The sequence below is a fragment of the Canis lupus genome, chromosome 3 (assembly GCF_048164855.1).
Source record: "Canis lupus baileyi chromosome 3, mCanLup2.hap1, whole genome shotgun sequence".
NCBI lineage: Eukaryota > Metazoa > Chordata > Mammalia > Carnivora > Canidae > Canis > Canis lupus.
The window spans coordinates 8,171,929-8,194,765 of record NC_132840.1 but is presented as its reverse complement, the minus strand read 5'-3'; the positions used below and the strand labels follow the sequence as shown (position 1 = coordinate 8,194,765).

The window sequence follows — 22,837 nt, the reverse complement described above, 5'->3', positions numbered from 1 at the left end:
AGAAAGAAAAATGTAGGCCAGTTATCTTAGAGAAAGCCCCTCAATTTGAGTTGGTCTGATTATTCCCTAAGTAGATTATGCGAGGGAAGGGGAAGAAGAACACTGCATAGGTGACATGTGTCCTCAGTGTATCAATCACATTAGGAGGCACAAGACATCTGTTCTTGGTGAGGTTAACTCTGATCACTGGGGTAAGGGACAGGCAACCAGATCTCTTTATAGTCAAGGTACCTTTTTACTTTTGGTAATTAATCTATGACCTAAGGGGAGAAAATGTTGCCAATATGCTGTTCACCAACTAGCTGTCATTCATTAGATTTAGGATCCGTGGATAATTCCTGCAGTAAGCAACAGATACTATGATCTCTATGTGTTTTCAAAAGTAGACTCTTTCAGACCAGCTTCCCAAAGGAAGAAGCTCTGAACTACTCATTTCACTACTGCAGGCAAAGACATCAACCCAAAAAATCCAAGGTTTCATCACTGAACAAAAACCCTACAGTATTGTTTGTGGTTTTCCACTATACTTTTCCTTTTTTCTAAAAGAAACTTTATTTATTTATTTGAGAGAACAGTGAAAAGACAGAATAAGCAGGGTGAGGAGCAGGAGAAACAGACTTCCCCGCCGAACAGGGAGGCCCACATGGGGCCTGATCCCAGGACCCAAGGATCAAAACCTGAGCTAAAGGCAGATGCTTAAACGACTGAGCCATCCAGGAGCCCCTTCCACTATACTTTTCGAATTTCATTATAAACACATCTTACGGGACGCCTGGGTGGCTCAGCAGTTTAGCAACTGCCTTCAGCCCGGGGCGTGGTCCTGGAGATCAGGGATCGAGTCCCACATCGGGCTTCCTGCATGGAGCCTGCTTCTCCCTCTGCCTCCATTTCTGCCTGTATGTGTCTCACAAGTAAATACATAAAATCTGAAGAGAAAAGAAAAAAGAAAAGGTGGGGAGATCTTTGCACCAAGAGGAAAAGGAGCTGAACAATGTCCTGGCAGCCATGAGGAAAGCAACAGCTAGGAAGGACTCACCCACTCCCCTCTGCATTTAACAAAGCCTTCTTGGGACTTGGAACACACACACACACACACACACACACACACACACACACACACACTTTACTAGCCCTTATATTTTGGACCACAGTAAGAATCCTTGGATTATGAGCAGTACATTGAATATATGCATGAAATGAGAGTATTTAACTTAGTTCATATTTTATTTTTAAGAAATCTCTATACCCAACATGGGGTTCAAACTCACAACCCCAAGATCAAGAGTCACTGAGCCACCCAGGTTCCCAAACTTCAGAGAATTTTAAAGCAAATCTCAGACATCAAACGGTTTCTCCTGTAAATACCTTAGCACGTATCTTATATAGAAAAGGTTAAAAAAAAAAAAAAAAAAAAACAGAATGCCACTAACACATCCTGCAAAAATAACAATAGTTACTTAATGTCATTTTAATGCCACATCCATGTTCAAGTATCTTTAATTGACTCAAAGGTGTTTTTATAGTTGGATTGTTGAGTCCATATGTAAGTGTAGTCTACACATTACAATTGGTTCATTTTCCTCTCAGTACTCTCTTAATCGACAGCAGCCCCCCCACCCTTTTGCCATTCATTCATGTCTTGAAGAAACAGTACCATTTGTCATATAGTTTCCACATTCTGTATTTGGCTGACTGCTTCCTGTGGCATTTAAGTTTCTTCATTCTCTGCATTTCTTCGAAATCAGATCCTAACACTTGACTACATTCTGTCCCAACTTTTGTTTCCTCCAAAAAAAAAATTTCCTTAGTGTACTCTGTGCATGCTACTGAATCACATCAAGTGGCACATCATGTCATGTTGTGTTGTCCCTGCCTTTTGTTTTTTTAGTAAATGTTAAAAACTAGGGGTACCTAGGTGATTCAGTTGCTTAAGCATCTGCCTTTAGCTGAGGTCATGATATCAGGGTCATGGGATTGGGGCTCACATCAGGGCTCCTTGCTCAGCAGGGAGCCTGTTTCTTCCTCTCCCTCACTCCCACACATCTCCCACCCCAACTCCCATTCCTGCTCATGTTCTCTCCCTCTCTCAAATAAATTAAAAAATTAAAAAAAAAATATGTTGAAAACAATCAAAAGGCTTGGAGGTTATCAGCCTCCATTTAAAAATTCCCCATCATCCCTGACCTAATCATTCAATTCTAGCAGGCTTAAGCTCACTACCTGCACCCTTTATATAGTTCTCCTGTACAGGGCACATATGTGGTCTAAAGGTATTCAAGAGCTCTTTTGCTCAGGACAGAATCAGCATAAAAAATTCCCAGAATAATCTTAAAAGCTGAAGTCCCACTTAAACTTTTGTTTTTTTTTTTTTTTTAAGATTTATTTATTCATGAAAGACACAGAAAGAGAGGCAGAGACGCAGGCAGAGGGAGGAGAAGCAGTCTCCATGCAAGGAGACTAATGTGGGACTTGATCCCAGATCCCAGGATCATGCCCTACAGCTGAAGGCAGATGCTCAACTGCTGAGCCACCTAGGTGCCCCACTTAAACTCTTTTTGAAGTTGGAAGTTTCACAAGTCAAAAGTACTAATGCTAAAACACAAACACATCCCAAAACAAGAATATACTCAATTAGTAAGCAAGATGCTACTCCAGATTTGTAGAATGTTTTTTATAAATAGTTCAGTATTACAGTTTCCTCTAAAGTAGATGTGAACAGGCAGGAACTTCTCTGAGAAGAAGAAGTGGGCACATTGGACAAGCTCTGTTCTCCCGGGAAATCACGTTACAAATCACAAGACACAGGTTTCATGTTTGGATTTGTGCTTGCTCAAATAGTTTTTTCCTACTCAAATCCAGCCCTCAAAAGATTAAGGACCTTCTCTGTCTTACATGGTCATGGGGTGTTGCTCTTGGTTTGCACATGTGTTTGCACATGGGTATGATTTAGATTACAGAGGTGCCTTCCAGTTTAAAAGGAGAAGAAATAGTGAGCTTCTTATAATACAACACCTCGTATGTAATTGAAAACCACCCTTCAGCTACACTGCATGAACTTCGAGAAGCAACACAGTAGAATGGCTGGCTGTGGAGGGAATGGAAAAGGTGTGGGGAATGGGAGTTTAAAAAAAAAAAAAAAAAAGGCAAGCCAAACAAGAGAAGGGTCTTGCACAGACCAACGATGATAAAATACTAAGAACTAAGTATTTTATACACATACACACACAACTCCCCAGTTCCTGCTAGTCTGTTGAAAAATCTCCCTACTTACGTTATCCTCTGTTCCATATATGTATCTGGATCCTCGGCGGTGTAGGATGTGATTTCCTGGCCCACACCAAAGTCTTCAGGGATTGACACTACCTTTGGGCAAGGGATGAAGATGGGGGCTTCATTCACATCTTCCACGTCCACAGTGACAGTGGCTGTGGAGGTGGAGAGGATGACCTCAAACGGGGTCACGTTCACCACAGTCACGTACAAGACATACTGCTGCTTGTCCTCAAAATCCAAGCCCTAAAGAGAACAGAAATGAGTTAAAAGAACCTATTTTATGTTAGCTTAGGAAAAAAAAAAAAGATTAAATCCTTAACTATTGTCGTTGGTTAACAATATCTTGTGGTTCTCAAACCTAGCTGTGCTAGGAAGAATTAACTTAAGAACTAGAGAAGAAAAGGGAGGCTTGCACCCTAATCCAGTAAATCGTAATTTCTGAGAGGGAGGCCCGGCCATGGATGTTTTTCAAAAGCTAACAAGCAACCACATTCAAGATGAGAACCCTAGCAGAAGAATAAAAACGAACTACATGAAACCTCACACAGCAAAACCCAGTAAGAAATGCTCATACTGGAAGTCATTTATTATCCAAGACCAGTAAGAATGTTCATATCTTATGCGACGTGTTGTCTCTGTGATAGCAGATGGACAGAAGACCCTGCTTGTCCAACTCACTAACCTCAGTTAAGTTTAGTGACAACACGCGGTTCCAATGAGGCGGCAAAAAGGTCAAACAAAGCCAGGGTGGGCCATTTCCTAGCCCTGTGGGTCTGTTTCCACATCCAAATACATAGGAAAAGGAAATACTAAATAGAGTCGCTGTAAGGAGTACACCGGGAACATTTGTGAATGAGTGTGTTTGGCGGGGGCTCATTTTCCTAGCTTCTATCTTTCATTTGTAGCATAGAAAATGGTGACATCAAATGTTGGGTGGGAAATAAGGTTATGTAGTGAGTGATGCAGAAATGAATGGCTTTGCTCACTTGCTCAATAGGAAGTCTAAGTTTGGGGGCAAATTCAGTGATCTGCTGTTAGTAACCTCAACAAGAAGGTCACCCAACTTCTTAAATTTTCAGGTTTCAAAGTCATGTGTCCCACTTCTAAAATAATCCGGCAAAATGGCAGAGACCAGTAAACCATTTTTCCTCTCATTTGCAAAATGGATATGGGGGTAGACAAATGTTTCAGGGAGAAAGCCTTTTAAAACCGATGGTACTTTCTTTCTCCTCAATTTCAGGGGGCTGCATAGGAGCTTCTCACATGTGCCTGAAGAGTAGTTGCAAACCCCAAATGGTCCACCAGAACCTGGGAAAGCTGCCCACCCCCAGCCCGCCAATGCCATGTTGATCTACTTCTGAGAAGACACCAGGGGACAAGGCAGTGGGCGGCTAGCTGAGATGTCAATACCTGCATCTTGCCAGGCACCGTACAAACCTTAGTTGTTTTCAAAATGCCGTCGTTAGTTACTGGGTCTGTGGTGACAACAAATTGATCATTGTTATTGTTCAATATGGTGTACACAGCCCTCCAGGCCGGGGTATCGGGGACATCAGCATCCGTCACTTTGAGTACAGCGATTTCGACGTTAGCCTTGTTCTCAGGCACCCGTCCCTGGTACTACAGAGCAAAGGAGAAGATGAGTCACTTAGGACATCTTGACAACTAATAGAGGAGCCATATCCAAGAGGGCTAAAGGAGTCCTTTCTGAGCCCAAGATCCAAAGAGCAGAGTCTTGGAGAAGTGCCCACTCCACCAGTTGGGCCTCTATTTCCTATTGGTGGAACAGCCAAGATCATTCAAATTGCAACAGCCTTCAAGACTACCTGAGTTAGTCTTTCAAGAGCTACCTGAGCCCCTCAGCACACTTTGGCCCAGTTGCTTTGATCTTCAACAAATTCCACATTGTGGCTTATCCACTACTCCCCTCCTCTCCCATCATTCCCAATGGTACCAATAATTTTCATCAAAGTCTGGTCAGTACAGTCCTCTGCTTAAAACCCTTGATGACATCCCCTTGCACCCAGGATAAATTCTAAAATTCTAACCTCCAACTACAAGGTCCTATAGGACCTGATCTCATATGGTTCACTACACAGACTATTCTTCAGTTCATTTTTTTTTAATTTAAAGATTTTATTTATTTATTCATGAGAGACAAGAGAAAGAGGCCCCGACACAGGCAGAGGGAGAGGGAGAAGCAGGCTCCATGCCGGGAGCCTGATGAGGGATTCGATCTTGGGACTCCAGGATCATGCCCTGAGTCAAAGGCAGACACTTAACCGCTGAACCACTCAGCATCCCCTATTCTTCAGTTCTTAAAAACTTTTTTATTGATTCAGGGCTTTTTTTTTTTTTTTTTTTAAGATTTTATTTACTTATTCAAAAGAGATACGGAGGGGGAAGGGGAGGTGGTGCAGAGACACAGGCAGAGGGAGAAGCAGGCTCTATGCAGGGAGCCTGACGTGGGACTTGATCCCAGGTCCCCGGGATCAGGCCCTGGGCCAAAGGCAGCACTAAACCACTGAGCCACCCAGGCTGCCTGATTCAGGGCATTTTGCATATGGTGATCCCTATGCCTAGAACACTTCCATTGTCCCCTGTTCCCCATTTGACAATCTCCTTCCAAGTCTTCTTGTAAATGTTATGGTCTTTGTGAAGCCTTCTTGTACTCACAATGCCTACATTAGGTGGCAGACTGCTAATTGCCTACTAAACACCCACTCAGCCCTTCTTCACGAACTATACTGTTGGGGGCAGCAATGTGCCCAGACAGAATATTTTATTTCCAGTCATCTTCAAAGACAGCAGCTGCTAATAGGAGGTAAATGAAAGTTGCGGGATGGGTCTGCACAGAAGAGGACTGTTTAACAGCAATGCCTTTTGCTCTTCATGCGCGGGTCTCCTTTCTGAATGAAGCACAGAGATAGCTGGAGCTCAGCCATCTAGGGCCACAACGGGACACTGAGGATGGGAGCCATCCACCAACGATGGTGGGGCAGCAAGACAAAGGAGGTTCCATTGACAGTGTAGATACTCTAGCTCTAGGCTTTTTGTGACACAAGGAAAAGTTTGCCCTACTTGTTTAAGCACAAGAGTCAAGTCTTTGTTACTAACCACTGAGCTTATTTCTAGCTAATGTATTAAGATACAAGGTTCTTTCATGTGGCTTTCAGTACCTTCTTCTCATCTGCATTTAATACAATTGTACATATTAATTTGTACAAGTTGTCAAACCTCTCTAGGTTAGGCTGTCAACTCCACTGAGAATAGAACCTTTGTCTGTCTTGTTTGTGATAAAATCTCCAGTGTGTAATACAGTTCCTGTTGTTATAAACTTAGAAAATATTTGTTCAATGAATAAATAAAACCGGGTAGGATTTGTTACCAAGATGCACAACATTAAGACACGAGATCAACAAGTGGTTTTTTTAAAGTCATCTCTATACCCAACGTGGGGCTTGAACTCAGAACCCCATGATCAAGAGTCACACGCTCCACTGACTGAACCAGCCAGGCACTCCTAGGTGACATTTGCAACTTCACAAACCTATGTCAACAGAGCCCATGCTGAGGATGACAGAGACAACTGCCATCCCAATCTGTTTGCTTCTTAAAGTTCACTATTCTGGGGAAAATTTTCAAAGGGTTTGCCCATGAGCAGCCATAAAACAACAGAGGACCTTTCTTTGGAAACTGTCCAAGGGGTTATAGAATTACCGTGGTTGGGTTGAAGATGGGGGGGTTATCATTGATGTCAGTGACTGTGATCACAGCTGTTGCAGTTGTAGTTAAGCCTTCGCCTTGCAGGTCAGCAGCCTGAACCACCAAGGTGTACATGGGGACACCCTGCAGAGATCAAACACATTGGTGTCAGGACCAACGGCACCATCAAGCCCAGCCCAGCGCATGGAAACACCTTATTTGATCATTTGCTTCAACATCAGCCGGCCTTCTAGGTACAAATCCTCTAGAGTGATGCTTAGATGCAATGCTCAGACGATAAACATAGTAAGTAGCACTGGCCTCGGCAGAGTTTTGCATTGTTAGTGTGATTTACCTGATGTTTATTTGCCCTCAACACCCTATAGATGCTCTTGACCTCTGACCTCTCGGTCCAGCCCAGTGGTGAGCACGCTGATGACTCCTGTGTCCTTGTTGATAGTGAACATCATGCTACTAGGCAGGAGGGGGTCTTGTGTGAGGATGCTGTAAGCGATGGCAGCGTTGTAGGTATTCACATCATCATCCGCATCTGTGGCTGTCACCTGCATCACAGAGGTGCCTGCAAGTGCAAAAGGAGACAAATCAGTTGAGCTGCACTTTGGATTCCAGTCAGCACTGCTCAGTTCAATTCTGTCCAGAGTGTTCAAGGAGGAGTACCAGGGACAGTACCATGTCATGGCTTCTCCATTCTCTCATTCCCAAAATTTTTACCAAAGTGGTAGTAGGGGAGAAAGAAAGCATTCCACCCAATGAGTAGTGTTCCAAGGACTCAGCTTTTCCAATAGATATTCTGGATGGGGGCTGGAGTATGTAGAATAAATAACCTTAAATTAAAACACTGTGCCATGTTTCTCATACTGAGTGGATGAGGTGAAAAATAGGAAAAATCCCACCAATATCCACAACTGGCTCCTCAGGCACAGCTTCACCAGACAGAATGGTCATTTGAGATCATGGCCTTGAAGGCAGCAGAGAATACTTACAGCACATGTGTCTGCAAAAAGACTAGCGCCCGTGCCATCAACAAAATTCCTTAGGGATCCACAGGAAAAGGACAAAGAGCCCAAGGGAAGAAAGGAGCAAAAAGACTTGAAGAGACAAGCCATCAAGAAGAAACCCAAATGGCCAGCAAACATAGAAAATTCTCATTAGCCCATTAATAAATCTGAGAAATGCAACTGTACAGAGATACAACTGCACACTCAACAAAGCTAAAGTCTAACAATTCCAGGATATATATTGCTGGTGGAAGTGTAAAGTGGTTCAACCAGTTTGGAAAACAGTTTGTTACCATGTAGTCACAATGAATGGACACATACCCTACAATTGAGCAACCCACTACTACAGATATTCCCCCAAAGTCTTGTGTGCATGCATCAGGAAATATGTTAAATAATGCTCTGAGAACACTATTTCTAACAGCAAGAAACTCAAACCCAATTTCCATCAACAGGGGAACAAAGTGTTTTATATAAATACAAAAATATTGAATACTACACGGCAATGAAAATGAATGACCTTTTAGATTGCTATGGGTGCCAACATGAAGAATGTTATGTACATAAAGCTGAATGAGAGAAGCACATCACGGAAATACATGTAGAGTGGGATTCCATGTATGTAAAGCTAGAAAACATGCAAAACAAACAAGATATACAGAGGTAGGTAGACACATGATGAAAAAGATCAAGGAAAGCAAAGGAATGATTACCACAAAAGTCAGGACAGTGGTTACCTTTATAGAGGTGAGAAAAGAATATGGCCAGGAATGGCAAGGATCTGTTTCTAAATCAGGGAAGGTTCCTCTTTTCTAGGGGGAGGAGGTGGGTGAGATTTTCAAACTGCTCCTATTTTATAATACACACTTCTGTAGAAAGGATGTTTCTCTCTCTCTCTCTCTCTTTTTTTTTTTTTTATTAAAAGATTTTATTTATTTATGATAGAGAAAGAGAGAGAGAAAGGCAGAGACACAGGAGGGAGAAGCAGGCTCCATGCCCGGAGCCTGACGCGGGACTCGATCCTGGGACTCCAGGATCGCGCCCTGGGCCAAAGGCAGGCGCCAAACCGCTGAGCCACCCAGGGATCCCTCTCTCTCTCTCTCATACACACACACACACACACACACACACACACACACACACACACACAGAGAGGCTTCCAAAGAAGTTCTGTCCCTATGAAGAGCCTGATGCCAAACACAAGCCCCGACACTTTGAGGTCCAAAGAATTTAAGTGTCTTTCTGAGTATTCAGCTACTCGTTATAGACCATACCTGGAAGGGCACCTTCCGTGACAGATCCTTGGAAGACTGCCTGGGTGAACTCGGGCTTGTTGTCATTCTGATCTGTCACCGTGATCACGATCTCCATTGGGTCTTCAACCGCATTCCCATTAGAAGATACGGCATGAGAGTAGAGCTGTAAGAGCCAAGCGAGAGTTACTTGGGCCCCAACAAGGAGGAAAAAATGGGAGAAGTCGTGTGGCTCGAACTCTAGCAGGCCTGTACTCCCCACTCCCTCCTACTCTCTAAGAGCCAAGGATGGACACCCCCAGAAGAGAACTTCCCCCCACAAGTGCTGCTGCTTCAGTGATGTCATGACACTGATTGAGGTCATGATATGTAAAGATTCATGGACATAGAACACCCCAGCAGGTCAGAGCTCCCATTTCCCACAGGAGGATAGGGAGCCAGGCCTAAGACACAAGAGAGGGAGGGAGCCTAAAACACCCTTGTTCCCCAGCAGGGTAAAATTTGCTCTGGTTGCTCCAATTTAGTGTCTCTCCCAGAGTTTTCTGCATTTAGCCTCAATACATTACCCTCCAGCTTTCTAGGTTCACATTGCTACCAAGGCCCAGGAATGGCTTTTGCTTCCCAATATCATAACTGGCCTCTTCCTTTGGGGCAGGGACTTTTAGCCCCAAGAATAAGTTAAGTTGGTATCTTGGGTCTAAACTCATGTATGGGGATGCCTGGGTGGCTCAGCAGTTGAGCATCTGCCTTTGGCTCAGGTCATGATCCTGGGGTCCTGGGATGGAGTCCCACATCGGGCTCCCTGTGGGGAGCCTGTTTCTCCCTCTGCCTAGGTCTCCTCCTCTCTGTCTCTCATGAATAAACAAATAAATCTTAAAAAAAAAATTAAAAACACATATGATCATAAGGTCTCTTCTCTCTTTATTCCTGATGGGGGAAAAAAAAAAAAAATCAACCCCCCTCCCCATTTTTTCCAATTCTTCTGTCATTCCCCCCTTGTCAACAGGTATCAAATTAAGCCTCATGTGTCCAGAACATCTGATCTAGGGATCCAACATGGGTTTTTTTTTTTTTTGGGGGGGGGGGGGGGCTTCGAGGGGTCTTTATTTTTTGGTCTTTGAGAACAAAAAAATTTTGGAAGGATACAACCCGATTATTAGCAGGCTTCTGAGAAATACTCACAATGTACTTAGCAATTTGTTCTCTATCCAGAGGCTCAGTCACCTTCAGCCATCCTGTTTCTCTTTCAATAATAAACACACCAACAGGAGGTGCGTCAGCTCCTTGGCCAGTGATGCTGTAGAAAACCTTGATTTCTTTGTCCCTGTTAGACTTGATCTGAAGATCAAAGAGAAAGAAACAGAATTATCAAGAAATGATCCTGACATTGGGGCTTTCCCTCTTTTTCTCTTAGGTCCTTCTCTCTCAAACTGCTCCCAGAGAAATAGAGAACCTCCTTCTCTACCTGAACCAGGTTTTTAGGAAATGGGCCTTTCTCGTTTTCCGGGCAGCTGATAGGAGGGATAACCCAGTCTCTCTTCTGTCTTCTGAGTCCATGCTGGGAACTGGGAAATGTGAGCACCTCTGTCTGGGTTTTAGAGGGAGCATCCTAAAAAGAAAGAAGATGAAGAACAAAATCAGATAATTCAGGACAGATACATACAGACACATACAGGCCAAATAGTCCCACCTACCTAGCCAGCATCCCCAACCTTCTTGAGGACAGTCAACAGTTTTAACTTAGTAACAAAACACAACCCAATGAACCTCTCTGCCACATAATAAAGACTGTGTTCTCTTTTGATCCTTCTAATGTCCAGAGTTCAAGTAATCATTATGCATACACAATTACATGTTTGAGGGTTTAGTATTCTTTTGCAAGTTATCACAAGCCTAAATATATGATACCTGTCGGTTTTAATGAAACATGACACTGCTGATTTATTATCAGAGTTTATCCAACAATTGGATATTCAAGCATTTCAATTTTCTCTTATGTTTTTCCTAGGGGTATAGGTCCCCAAAGTGGAGCTCTTAGTGAAGATGAGTTAAGTTTATGGAATTGGTACTAAGAACTACTTGTGATCAATACAAATTCTTTAATCTCATTGTGTTATTTTATCTATTTGGTTTCCATTTGTTCTAACAGAAGCTGTTGGGATGGGAACCAAATATATCCTTTGAGACTTATATTGAACAATTTTCACGTGTGATAAAGACAACTTTATGCACACACAGGGAAATAAGATAGTTGAAGATGGAAGAAAAATATCCTCCAAATTGCTAAGTGCTTTAAAGTGATTAGCGGTAAGGCATGAAAGTTCCAGAGGACAGTTCCATCTCCCACACCCCACATAATCATTGATCACCATTTTCCAAAGGTGATTCAAGTGCTATTTCCTGGCTTCTCAAATTTGATCCAAAATGCACAAGATAGAAGACCAGATATCATCGGACGCCAGCTGGCTTAATGGTTGGGAGTCTGGGATCCCTGGGTAGCTCAGCGGTTTAGTGTCTGCCTTTGGCCCAGGGCACGATCCTGGAGTCCCAGGATCGAGTCCCGCATCGGGCTCCCTGCACGGAGCCTGCTTCTCCCTCGCCTGTGTCTCTGCCTCTCTGTCTCTCTCTCTCTAGGTGTATCATGAATAAATAAATAAAATCTTAAAAAAAAAAAAAAAGGTTGGGTGTCTGCCTCTGGTTCAGGTCATGATCCCAGGTTCCTGGGATCGAGTCCCACATCAGGCTCCCTGCAGGAAGCCTGCTTCTTTCTCTCCCTCTTCCTCTCCCTCTCGGTGTCTCTTGTATTTAAATAAAATAATAATAATAATTTAAAAAAAAACAGATTATCATCGCAGCATCCTTCCTAGTATTACATTTCTTTTTTTAATTTTTATTTATTTATGATAGTCACAAAGAGAGAGAGAGAGGCAGAGACACAGGCAGAGGGAGAAGCAGGCTCCATGCACCGGGAGCCCGACATGGGATTCGATCCCGGGTCTCCAGGATCGCGCCCTGGGCCAAAGGCAGGCGCCAAACCGCTGCGCCACCCAGGGATCCCAGTATTACATTTCTACATACTGGTTATGCCCACACACTTTTTCTCTCTCTGCATCCTTGGATTATTAATATTCTAGAGAAGTAGTCCCTCCTGAGCCAAGGACAGGCCATAAAACCAGGCTATTTAGCTATGAATTCTCACTATGGCACTTCCTACTCTTTTTTTTTTTTTTTTTTTTTTTTTTGGCACTTCCTACTCTTGGGCAGATTATTTTTTCTGTTCCACAGTTCCCTAAGAACCAAAAATTGGGATAACATTAGAAGGATTAAATGAGATACTAGTATTACAGATAAAGCACTTAGAATACAACTATGGCAGTGTTGCCACATACCACTCAATATCCATTCTTCTTTCTTTTTAAAGACAAAAAAAAACCCCTAAAGTAGCTGTCTCTCTCCATATATCTGTTTTGTATCCAGCACTGTGTTTAAGTAAAAGAGCAGATTTTCTACTGCACTTACAGCTAAGTATGGCATGAGGTCAAGTTGTAACCAGTGAGAGGTAAGCATTATTTAAAAATTCCACAAAGGGGGCACCTGGTTAGCTCAATCAGAAAAGCATATGACTCTAGATCTGAGTTCTTTTTTTTTTTTTAGATCTGAGTTCTAAGTTCTCTATACGCTGGGTATAGAGATTACCTTAATAAAGTATCTTTAATCCTTTAAAAATGCATTCCACAAAAGCTTCTTTTAAAAGCCAGGCAGACAGCTGAGTAATGCATTTTTCTGCTTTCTTTCTCCTTATCATCTAGAATGAAGATTTGATTACAGAGCTCCAGCAGCCATTTCGGATCATGAGGTACCCTTGAGGACAGAAGCCATGTGCTGAGGATGGCAGAATGGGAAGGAAAGGAGAAAGCTGGGCTCCTAGTGACTGTGGGGCCTCCAGATTGGCCATTTACCCTTGAATTTCTTTAACTTGACAGAGAAATACTCTATTTTGCATAAACCACTGTTATTCATGGTTTTCTGTCATATATATTTGAACTTAATCATGATACAACAAAAAATGGAGGCAAAGGCAAAATTGGCAGAAGTAGGAAGGAAATATATATATATATATATATATGTATATATAAAAATCAAGCTCAAAACTTGTCTTTTGGGACGCCTGGGTGGCTCAGCAGTTTAGCGTCTGCCTTCGGCCCAGGGTGTGATCCTGGAGTCCCGGGATCGAGTCCCACATCGGGCCCCCTGCATGGAGCCTGCTTCTCCCTTGCCTGTGTCTCTGCCTCTCTCTCTCTCTCTCTCTCTCTCTGTGTGTGTCTCTGTGTGTCTCTCATGAATAAATAAGTAAAATCTTTAAAAAACAAAACAAAAGTTGTCTTTTGATCATAAAAGCCTTTCACACACACAGTTGCCCAGCAAGAACTCACCATGCTGAACTTACATGAATGACGGAGTCCGTTGGAGACCTGAGTTAGGGAGTTATGTTAATACACTGCTACTAAGCTCTTCATTTTTCTGATCTGCCCAATTACATCAGGGAGAAAAGAATAATACATCTATCAAGGACTATTAACTTCCTGGAATCTCAACAATCTTTGGGGAGAAAAACAGGAGCCAGCCTGAAAGGCCTTGGTACTTCCAACATGTTCCATACTTTTAAGGCAGTACCAGGATCCAACTAGAATGGCCTCCAGAGAGACATTTTGATAGGAAGCACCATGAGAGCAATTTAGAAACTAGCAAAGGTGTCTGACTTGGGTAACAATACTCAGAAACATTCTTGCTAAGAACTGGGCAAACATATATCCTTTCGTTTGTGGCCAATCCACCCACCTGTCCATTCAATATTTACAGGGCTCCTGGAGGGAGCCAGACTGTGGGCCAGGCGCTACAGATACAATGTGGAAGGATCTTGTGCAGATTACAGTCCAATGGAACAAAGCCTTCCCAATGATTCTTCTCTTCTCTTCCCAAAACCCTCCCCACTAGAAACACAAAGAGTAAAACAAAATGGGGGGAAAAAAAAAAGAAATGGGCAGTCTACTTCTCCCTCTCCCTCTGCCCCTCCCCTCCCCTCTACTCATGCTCTCAAAATAAAGTCTTTATAAAATACTAATTAAAAGAGTAAAATAAAGTGATCAGAGAATTGATCTCTTATTCATTCTTCCTTCAAGAAAAAGTCAACAATTACTGAGTACTTACTGTATGCCTACTTCAGTTGCAGCATTTCACATGTGTTAATTCATGCAGTCATTATTTCCTTCACATTACAGACAAGGAATTTCAAGCATAGACAGGCTAAGTGAACTTTCCCACGGCTACTCAGGTAGCAAGCGGCAGGACTATGATTCAATCCTAGACAGTGTCCATGCTCTCACCCACTATTCTATATTATCCACAGAAATAATATTAACACCTTGCTATCATTTTACCTGATTGTTCCCCACCCAAACACACAAAAAAATTTCCCAGCGAGAATTAGTTCAGTTAGACCAATGGTTTTCAACGAGGGGTGATTCCACACCCCCTGCCCAGGGGGGTACTGGCCATGTCTGGAGACACTTTTGGTTGTGACAACTAGGAGAGGGCTTCTGGTATCTGTCTAGTGGGCTAAAGTCAGGGAGGCTGCTAAACACACACACAAAAACAAAAACTATCCAGCCCCAAATGTAAAAGGTGCCAAGGGTAGAGAACTCAGATTAGGCAACAGACTTAAAACAATGGTGAACTTCCAAGAAAGACTCCAACATACATGATGGTGGTGGTGGTGCGTCGCTGCCTTCAGCCTAACTCTGGTGGAGAGCTTCCTGCGGCTGGAGTCCCAGGCATGGACAAGAAAACTTATCTCTGGTTTATGAAGTTGTAGAGGCCGCTTGACTGTAATCACACCATCTGTGCCCACTTTGAATCGGGTGTCATCAGAAACATAGGCTGTCCTAGGTAGACCGGTGCATCCTTCAAAACTCACTGTAGGGGATAAATCACACTAATTAGGAAATGGGGCAGATTAAAGACAAGAGCATTAAAAAGTAAGATTGATTCATCCACCAAAAACTTGACTCATACAAAACAAGCACAAGCAAAACAAGACACAGACTGGTGACAGAATGGAAAGATATGCAAGTAGTCAATATTATCATTATGTTCTTCGTAATTATAGAGGGACTGTCCATTGTGGTCTGATTTTTTTCATATCTACTTGTAAAGTGCAAACAGAAACCTGCCTAGAAAGTAACTTCTTAAAAAAAAAAAAAAAAAAAAAAGAAGAAGAAAGAAAGAAAGAAAGAAACTTCTTTTCAAAAGCCAAAAAAGGGCCTCTCCTTTAGCTGGCTGTTGACAATATGAAAACAGACCACCAAGATAACTAATAAGAGTCCTTACTAAGTCCAAAACTTAGAGACTGTAAGGTACAGGCAGACGCTGTGGAGAGTCTACATTCAAGTAACAGTTTACATTTATTTCAACTAACAGTGGCAGATAATGAGGCACCTGGCACGATGGTTAAGAGTGTGGGCTCTGGAAGAGACTATCTGAGTTCAAGGCCCAGCTCTGCGACCTTGGGCAAATTACTTAATCTCCCGGTGCCTCAGTCTGTGCCTCCGTCTACCCAACTGTAGAATGAAGCCAACAAGAGCAGCTATCTACTATGGCTGTTTTAAGATACGTAGAACAATGCCTGGTCCATCATCAGCACTATATTAAAGTTTGTTCAATAAAAATTTTAAAAACAGGGGCTCCTGGGTGACACACTTAAGCATCCAACTCTTGATTTCAACTCAGGTCATGATCTCAGGGTCATGAAATCGAGCCCCACACCAGGCTCCCCGCTCAGCACAGTCTGCTTGAGATGCTCTCTCCCTCTGCCCCTCCCATTGCTAAAACACCCATATGTACACTCTCCCTCTAAATAAATAAAATCTTGGAAAAAAATCTTTAAAAACAAATGTGGCTTTGCTTAATCATTTACTCAATTCTCATGAGTATTCCACAAAAGACACTGATAATTGTAAATACTTCCTGACTGGTTATAGACTTATTATCTGAGGCATACAGAGGTAATGCCTGCTTGCAATCTGACTGATTATTTTCGGTTAGGGGAGATAATTGATCACACAGGGCGGCAAGATAAATGCAAAAAAACAGAGAAGGACTACTTGGATAGAGGAATGTTATGATCAATGACTTTGAAACTCTACTTCCAACTATATAGCTACTGAGGTATTAAAAGTTAAAAACTACCAACACCCAAAGCTGGAGGTATTGTGGTTAAAAAAAAAAAAAAAAAAAAAGTCTACACTAAACATCAGAATCCCAAAGGACTTGTTCTACAGGTTTTTCACCAAGCAATATGCCAGAAACTGTGCTGAGCTCTAAGGATAAACTTGTAAAGACGACAGACAATGCACCTGCTCTCACTGAGCTTACACTGTTGTAGAAAACATGGACAAATATAGAAACCAATAATTTCAGGTAGTGACAAGTACTAGATACAAAGGAATTAAAAAGGGTGATACAAGAGTGATAGGAGGTGAGGGCCCCTGGGTGGCTCGGTTGGTTGAGCATCTGACTCTTGATCTCAGCTCAGCTTATTTTTTTTTGAGATTTTATATATTTATATGAGAAAGAGAGGGAGAGAGTGAGTTGGGGAAGAAGCAGAGGGAGAGGGATAAGCAGACTCCACGCTGACACATGGGAGCCCAGTGCAGGGCAGGATCTCAGGACCCTGTGATCATGACCTGAGACAAAAATCAAGAGTTGGATGTTTGACTGAGTCACCCAGCACCCCTCCTCCCAAGCTCAGGTCTTGATCTCAAGGTCATGAATTCAAGCCCCACATTGGGCTCTATGCTGGGCGTGGAGCCTACGTTTTAATAATTTTTTTAATTGCTGGGGAAAGGGGGTGATTCAGAAAAGTGTAACTCATACTGGATGGTGAGAGCAGGCCAACCTAGGTGGGGGTGGCAGAGCTAAGACCTGAAGGATCAAGTCTTCCAGAAACCTGGCTCAAGAGCCTATGAGGCAGAGGGAACAGCCAATTGAAGAACAGTTAATTATGGGAAACTCTCAAGGCAGCCTGTTTTCATCCTTTTCAAATACTTGCCTTTCATTTCTCCAATGGAATTTCTACTTTGTCCAAGTGGTTTTATAAAATTTTTGTCCAAGGAATTTTATAAAAATTCCTGTTCTTGAACCTATTTTCCCTGGCTAGACACCTCTATGTTCATGAGGATCAGGTCTCTGCCAGAAATCCCCAAAGCCATCCTCAATTCCTGGGCTGCAGTTTTCATTCTTTTCCACCAGGGGACACCCCTGCAAATGTTTCTGAAGTCAACTGTCCCACCCTGGCCAGAGAAAGTAACCATGACTGGGGTGGGAGGGTGAGCAGCCCGCAGATGGTCCCCTTTTGAAGACTAAGGCTTGGAGAACTTAAGAAATTTGCCTAGCATCTGGTAACTAGTGAGGGACAGAGCTAGGACCGGCCCTTAATCTGAATTACTTTGTCTCATGATTAAGTTTCCCTGCCCTGAAGAGACCCTGTGAAGGCCTTGTTGTTGTTGTTGTTGTTTTTAATTTTTATTTATTTATGATAGTCACACAGAGAGAGAGAGAGAGGCAGAGACACAGGCAGAAGGAGAAGCAGGCTCCATGCATGAGGAGCCCGATGTGGGATTCGATCCCGGGTCTCCAGGAACACGCCCTGGGCCAAAGGCAGGCGCTAAACCGCTGCGCCACCCAGGGATCCCGGCCTTGTTGTTTTAAGGACAGTTTTGCCTCCTAGCTACAATCCAGGGAAATATGGTGCCACCTTGTACAGTAACCTGGAGTTGAGATTTAGCCAGAGATAGTTCATACGAAGGGAGCTGGGTCCTTCAAACAATCACCCACCCAACAAACACTCTCTCCTCCCTGTTTGTAAAAACAAAAATCAAAACCATGCCTCCATCCCTACCCTCCTCACCTCTTATGCCGGTTTTATAACTCACTTCCCAAACTTTACGGGGTGGGAGTGGGGTGAGCAGAGGAAGGCTGTAATAAACACAAGAAGAGGGACAAGAGGCAAAGGCTGGTCTCAGAGTCTGTGGTCAGATAATAACCCAGATTCCACCTCGCTCCTGCTGAGTGGCCTTAAACAACATGTTTAACCTCTCTGGGCCTGTTGCCCCTACTGGGACATGAAGGATATAGCCACGGACGGAGCCTACCTCATCTGCATTTTTGTGAAGATTAACAAAGACAGTGAATGTGATCAAATTTTGAAAGTGGAAGAGCAATGTGAGTAGAAAATGATAATTATTATTTCTGTGCATTTGGGTAGACAAGCAGAAGCCAAGTATTTGCTAAGCGAACAGATGAACCGAAAATGACAAGAGATGCAAGAAGAAATGCCGTCCTTGAGGGATGGGCAGATAGTGCCTTTTAGGTCTGACGTAGGAATTCCATCTCAAACTAGTAAAAACAAGATGTGTTTCAAATAACCCTCCCCCCAAAACCCATTCCAGCAGAAGTAATGGGGTAATCGGACTGTATTTGGAGGATTGTCACATAAACAGGGAGCAAATGCTGCCCCCATTTATCATACCAAATTAATTCCTTTCCCCAGCTGGCCCAAATCTGGGCAGTGAAAGTTGGGACAGGCAGGACTGGACTTGCCAAGGGTGGCAGCCTAAAAAATGGAAAATAGTTTTGCAAGTAACTTTGGGGCATCTTGTCTTAATGATGGCTAAGCCCCACCCTTTAAGAAGTGACAAAGAAGTGTGAGGAGCCCAACCTGAATTTCCAGGTGCTCATTAAGGCCCATTACCTTTCTATGCAATATGATCCTCTGGGGCTGATAAACCAGAAATTATAGGAAAGATGAGGGAATCTCCTGTTCCCGGAAGCTTGCTGCACCCCTGAAAAAGGCTGGGCAGTGTCTCAGAGCCACAATGACCACTACTGCCAGCACAGGGGAGTCCAACAGGAACAGCAAAGTATTGAAAGGAGGACTAGCACATGGAGACTGGGTATATTTGAACGTCTCACAATAAAAAAATTAAACAAAAATAAAACCAGCATGGGATTAAGTATTAAGTCAGGATAACTGCCTTTCCTAAAACCTGTCATTTGGTCACTAGGTCCAGAAACCAATCCCAGAGACAAGAGCCAAGAACCCAAGTGGCCATCTCTAGGTGTGAAAATCTTTTCACTACAATAATATCATCACCATCACCAACCACAGCCTCAACTAATAGCAGATACCTTTTGCCTACTGTTCCCGTAACCTTATTTAAACATTTGTAGAACAACATGTGCCAGGCTCCACTCTGAGCACTTTAAAAATATTATTAACTCACTTCACCCCAGAACTCTATGAAGTTGTTACTACCAGTGCCCCATTTTTACATGTGGGGAAACTGAGGCAGCTCATAAGGTGCAGAGCTGGGACTAGAACCCAGGCAGTCTGAGAGTTCTGGCTCCTAACTACTGTGCCTCACACCACTCTCTACAAGCCAGACCCTTGCACCAAGTTCTTTATGTCCAGCATTCCAATTTAATTCCTCCAGCCACCTCCACTTTCTCTGTCCTAACTTGTATGCTTGTGCGTGGAGGGACTGGCCTGTCTGGCTCCAAGGTGAGTGCTCTTCACCTCTGTTTCCATCTGCAAAATGGGGATAAGCTTCCCAGCAATAATAAAAAGGAATATTAAGGGGAAAATTTTTTTTATACATTTTTTTTTAATTTTTATTTATTTATGATAGTCACAGAGAGAGAGAGAGAGAGAGAGGCAGAGACATAGGCAGAGGGAGAAGCAGGCTCCATGCACCGGGAGCCTGATGTGGGATTCGATCCCGGGTCTCCAGGATCGCGCCCTGGGCCAAAGGCAGGCGCCAAACCGCTGCGCCACCCAGGGATCCCTTTTTTATACATTTTTAAAAGATTTTATTTATTTGAGAAAGAGAGAACCCAAGAGGGGAGAGGGGCAGAGGGGGAGAGAAAAGCAGACTCCCCACGGAGCAGGGAACTCACAGCCACAGGACCTGATCCCAGGGCCCCGAGATCATGACCTAAGCCGAAGGCAGATGTTTAGCCGACTAAGCCACCCAGGTGCCCCTAAAAGTCTATTTAACACATCGTGATTCTCCCGCGTTATTCATCCTATAAGAGCCCTATTTGCTAACTCACTTTGCAGAAATGACTTAAGCTCAAGATAAAAATTAAATCCTTTCCTTGCTTGGAATTGCTGTTGTGGCTCAAACAGTCCTGCTCTAAGGATTCCCTTTCTACTTCCGCCCCCGCCAAGCCCCACAGCTGGAATGTGAGTGGGTAGAAACCAGACAGTCTCAAAGCCTTCATATATTTCTGGGAGATGTTGGGATTTAAGAACAGGGACCAACAATCAAAGCCAGCTAACCATAGTTGAGTTATTTGGTAACTAGTGGGATAACCCAGTCTCTTAGCAGCAACTACTTGAAAGCAGTGTTTGCCCCACTCGACACACAAAGGCACGCATTATGGATTGTTTCTCTCTCATTGGAACACATTTCCCACAGCTAACACCAGAGAACCCTGCATTTAGATTTATTTCAAGGACCATGTGAACTCAACCACTCAGCTTAAGAAGAAAAAGTCACACACACAACAAGATCAGAGAGCCTTCTGAGGCTCCTGGGGGTCATGTCACCACTGCGTACCAAAAACCAAGGACTCTGGTTTCTGACTTACATACCGAAGATAAAAGACAGAAGGTTTAACTTGATGGCCAAAAGGAATCCTGGAGAGACAGACTAATCGCTTAGCTGGGCAGGAGTTGTTTTGTTTTGTTTTTTCCTGGGTAGGCGTGGTATTTCTAATTCCAACCACAAAGCCCAAATTCTCCATGGATACCACTGTCTATAAAATTTCTTTCTAGCTTCCATTTTCTTTGATGGCACTCGGTGATTCTGGAACATCTCCCTTTGATGAGTGTCAATGAAATTACTCAAAATTATGAGTTTACTGAGAACTCATGCTCAGGGGAAAAAAAAATCATGTTTAAAAAATGAGCATCGAGCATCTAGGTGGCTCAGTCAGTTAAGCATCTGCCTTCAGCTCAGGTCATGACCTTAGGGTCCAGGGATTGAGCCCCACGTTGGGCTAGTCTGTTTCTCCCTCTCTCTCTGCCCCTCCCCATTGCTCATGCACTCTCCCCCTCTCTTTCTCAAATAAATAAGATATTTTAAAAAATAAGAAGAAAAGGATGATCAGATCTCCAAGTTGTTCACACTCTGGGGATGTTGAGATTCAAGTTGTACCAGGAAGATGGGTCTTTTTAGCCTGGGCAAGTATATAGATACTTCTATAGGTGTCCATTTGCTACCAACTAGCAACCTAACATCACAACCTAATAGCTGTACGGGATATGCTGGCCCTGGGTGGTAGGAATTAAGCAGCCTAATAAATGAGGAAACTGATTATAAATGAGGAAATTGAGGCTCCGATGTCTCAGCAGAGAGAACTGGCCAAGCCACAGAGACATGTAGAGGTCTGGGCCTCTGTCAGGAGTTAACCACCTTAATATCCAAGTCGTCTGTCAACTAGTTCCTAGCTGAATGGATACCGTAGGGTTAAGCTCCCACAGGACAGGTGGAGTCCCTACGATGGTAACCGCGACGTGTCCCGTCTCCATCTTCACCTGACACGCCCGCATTATCCCCTCACTCTCCTTGAGGGAAAGCTGTTACAGTCCCAGGGCCACAGAAAAACACAGGGACAGTGAGATAGCCAAGTGAAAGAGGAAGTTTTAAATTTCAGATCCAAGAATGTTCCGCTGTAGATCACCACATTACATAAGCTAAAGTAAGTCAAAGTTCCTCTCGTCAGTCTCCTTAAACCCCAAACATTTTCTGGAGGAAGATAAGCTTATATTCCTGGTAGACAGCATGACTTGCAGCTGGTGTCCACAAAATCTGGGTGATGTGCTCCAGGAGCACTGTCGGCTGGGGAGCCCGCACCCCGCCCAATCTCCCATGTTGATAGGCAGCTCCCAAGGGATCTCAGGGACGAGAAGTTTACTTTCACGAAGTCTACCGCATTCTTTCTCCCAGCCTCCCATTATGTCTTGCCAGAACAAATTATAAGTGGTTTCAGATATGGGGTATAGTTTATACACACACACATACACACAAACACCCGGATATTACTCAGCCATCAAAAACAATGAAATTTTGTCACTTGCAATGACAGTGGTGGAGCGAGAGTGTATTACACTAGGTGAAATTAGTCAGAGAAAGACAAATACCGTATGATTTCACTCATCTATGAATCATCTGTAAATCAAAGAAATAAAATCTTAAACAAAAAAATAAATTATTTGAGAGAGAGAACCCAAGCAGGAGAAGCAGCAGAGGGAGAAGGAGCAGCAGACTCCCAGGTGAGCAGAAAGCCCGATATGTGGCTCAATCCCAGGATCCCGGGATCATGACCTGAGCTGAAGGCAGATGTTTAACCAACTGAGCCACCCAGGTGCCTCTCTTCTGTGGAATTTAAGAAATGAAACAGATAAACATGGGGGAAGTGGGGGGAAAAAAGAGAGAAGGAGGCAAGCCATAAAAGACTATTAAC

The 22,837-nt window shown here is 43.4% G+C and overlaps 1 protein-coding gene across 1 annotated transcript in view; it reads right to left on the bottom strand.

Annotated features, from left to right (window-relative positions):
* CDH1 (cadherin 1) overlaps positions 1 to 22,837 on the bottom strand; it is a 77,463-nt gene that overhangs the window by 11,738 nt on the left and 42,888 nt on the right. Inside the window, exons 3-10 of the mRNA XM_072816416.1 lie at positions 15,009 to 15,223; positions 10,716 to 10,859; positions 10,433 to 10,588; positions 9,272 to 9,416; positions 7,383 to 7,558; positions 6,994 to 7,122; positions 4,711 to 4,893; positions 3,272 to 3,516 (exon numbers count right to left, since the gene is read on the bottom strand). Of these exons, the coding sequence (XP_072672517.1) occupies positions 3,272 to 3,516; positions 4,711 to 4,893; positions 6,994 to 7,122; positions 7,383 to 7,558; positions 9,272 to 9,416; positions 10,433 to 10,588; positions 10,716 to 10,859; positions 15,009 to 15,223 (1,393 nt within the window). The remainder of the gene's footprint in view (positions 1 to 3,271; positions 3,517 to 4,710; positions 4,894 to 6,993; positions 7,123 to 7,382; positions 7,559 to 9,271; positions 9,417 to 10,432; positions 10,589 to 10,715; positions 10,860 to 15,008; positions 15,224 to 22,837) is intronic.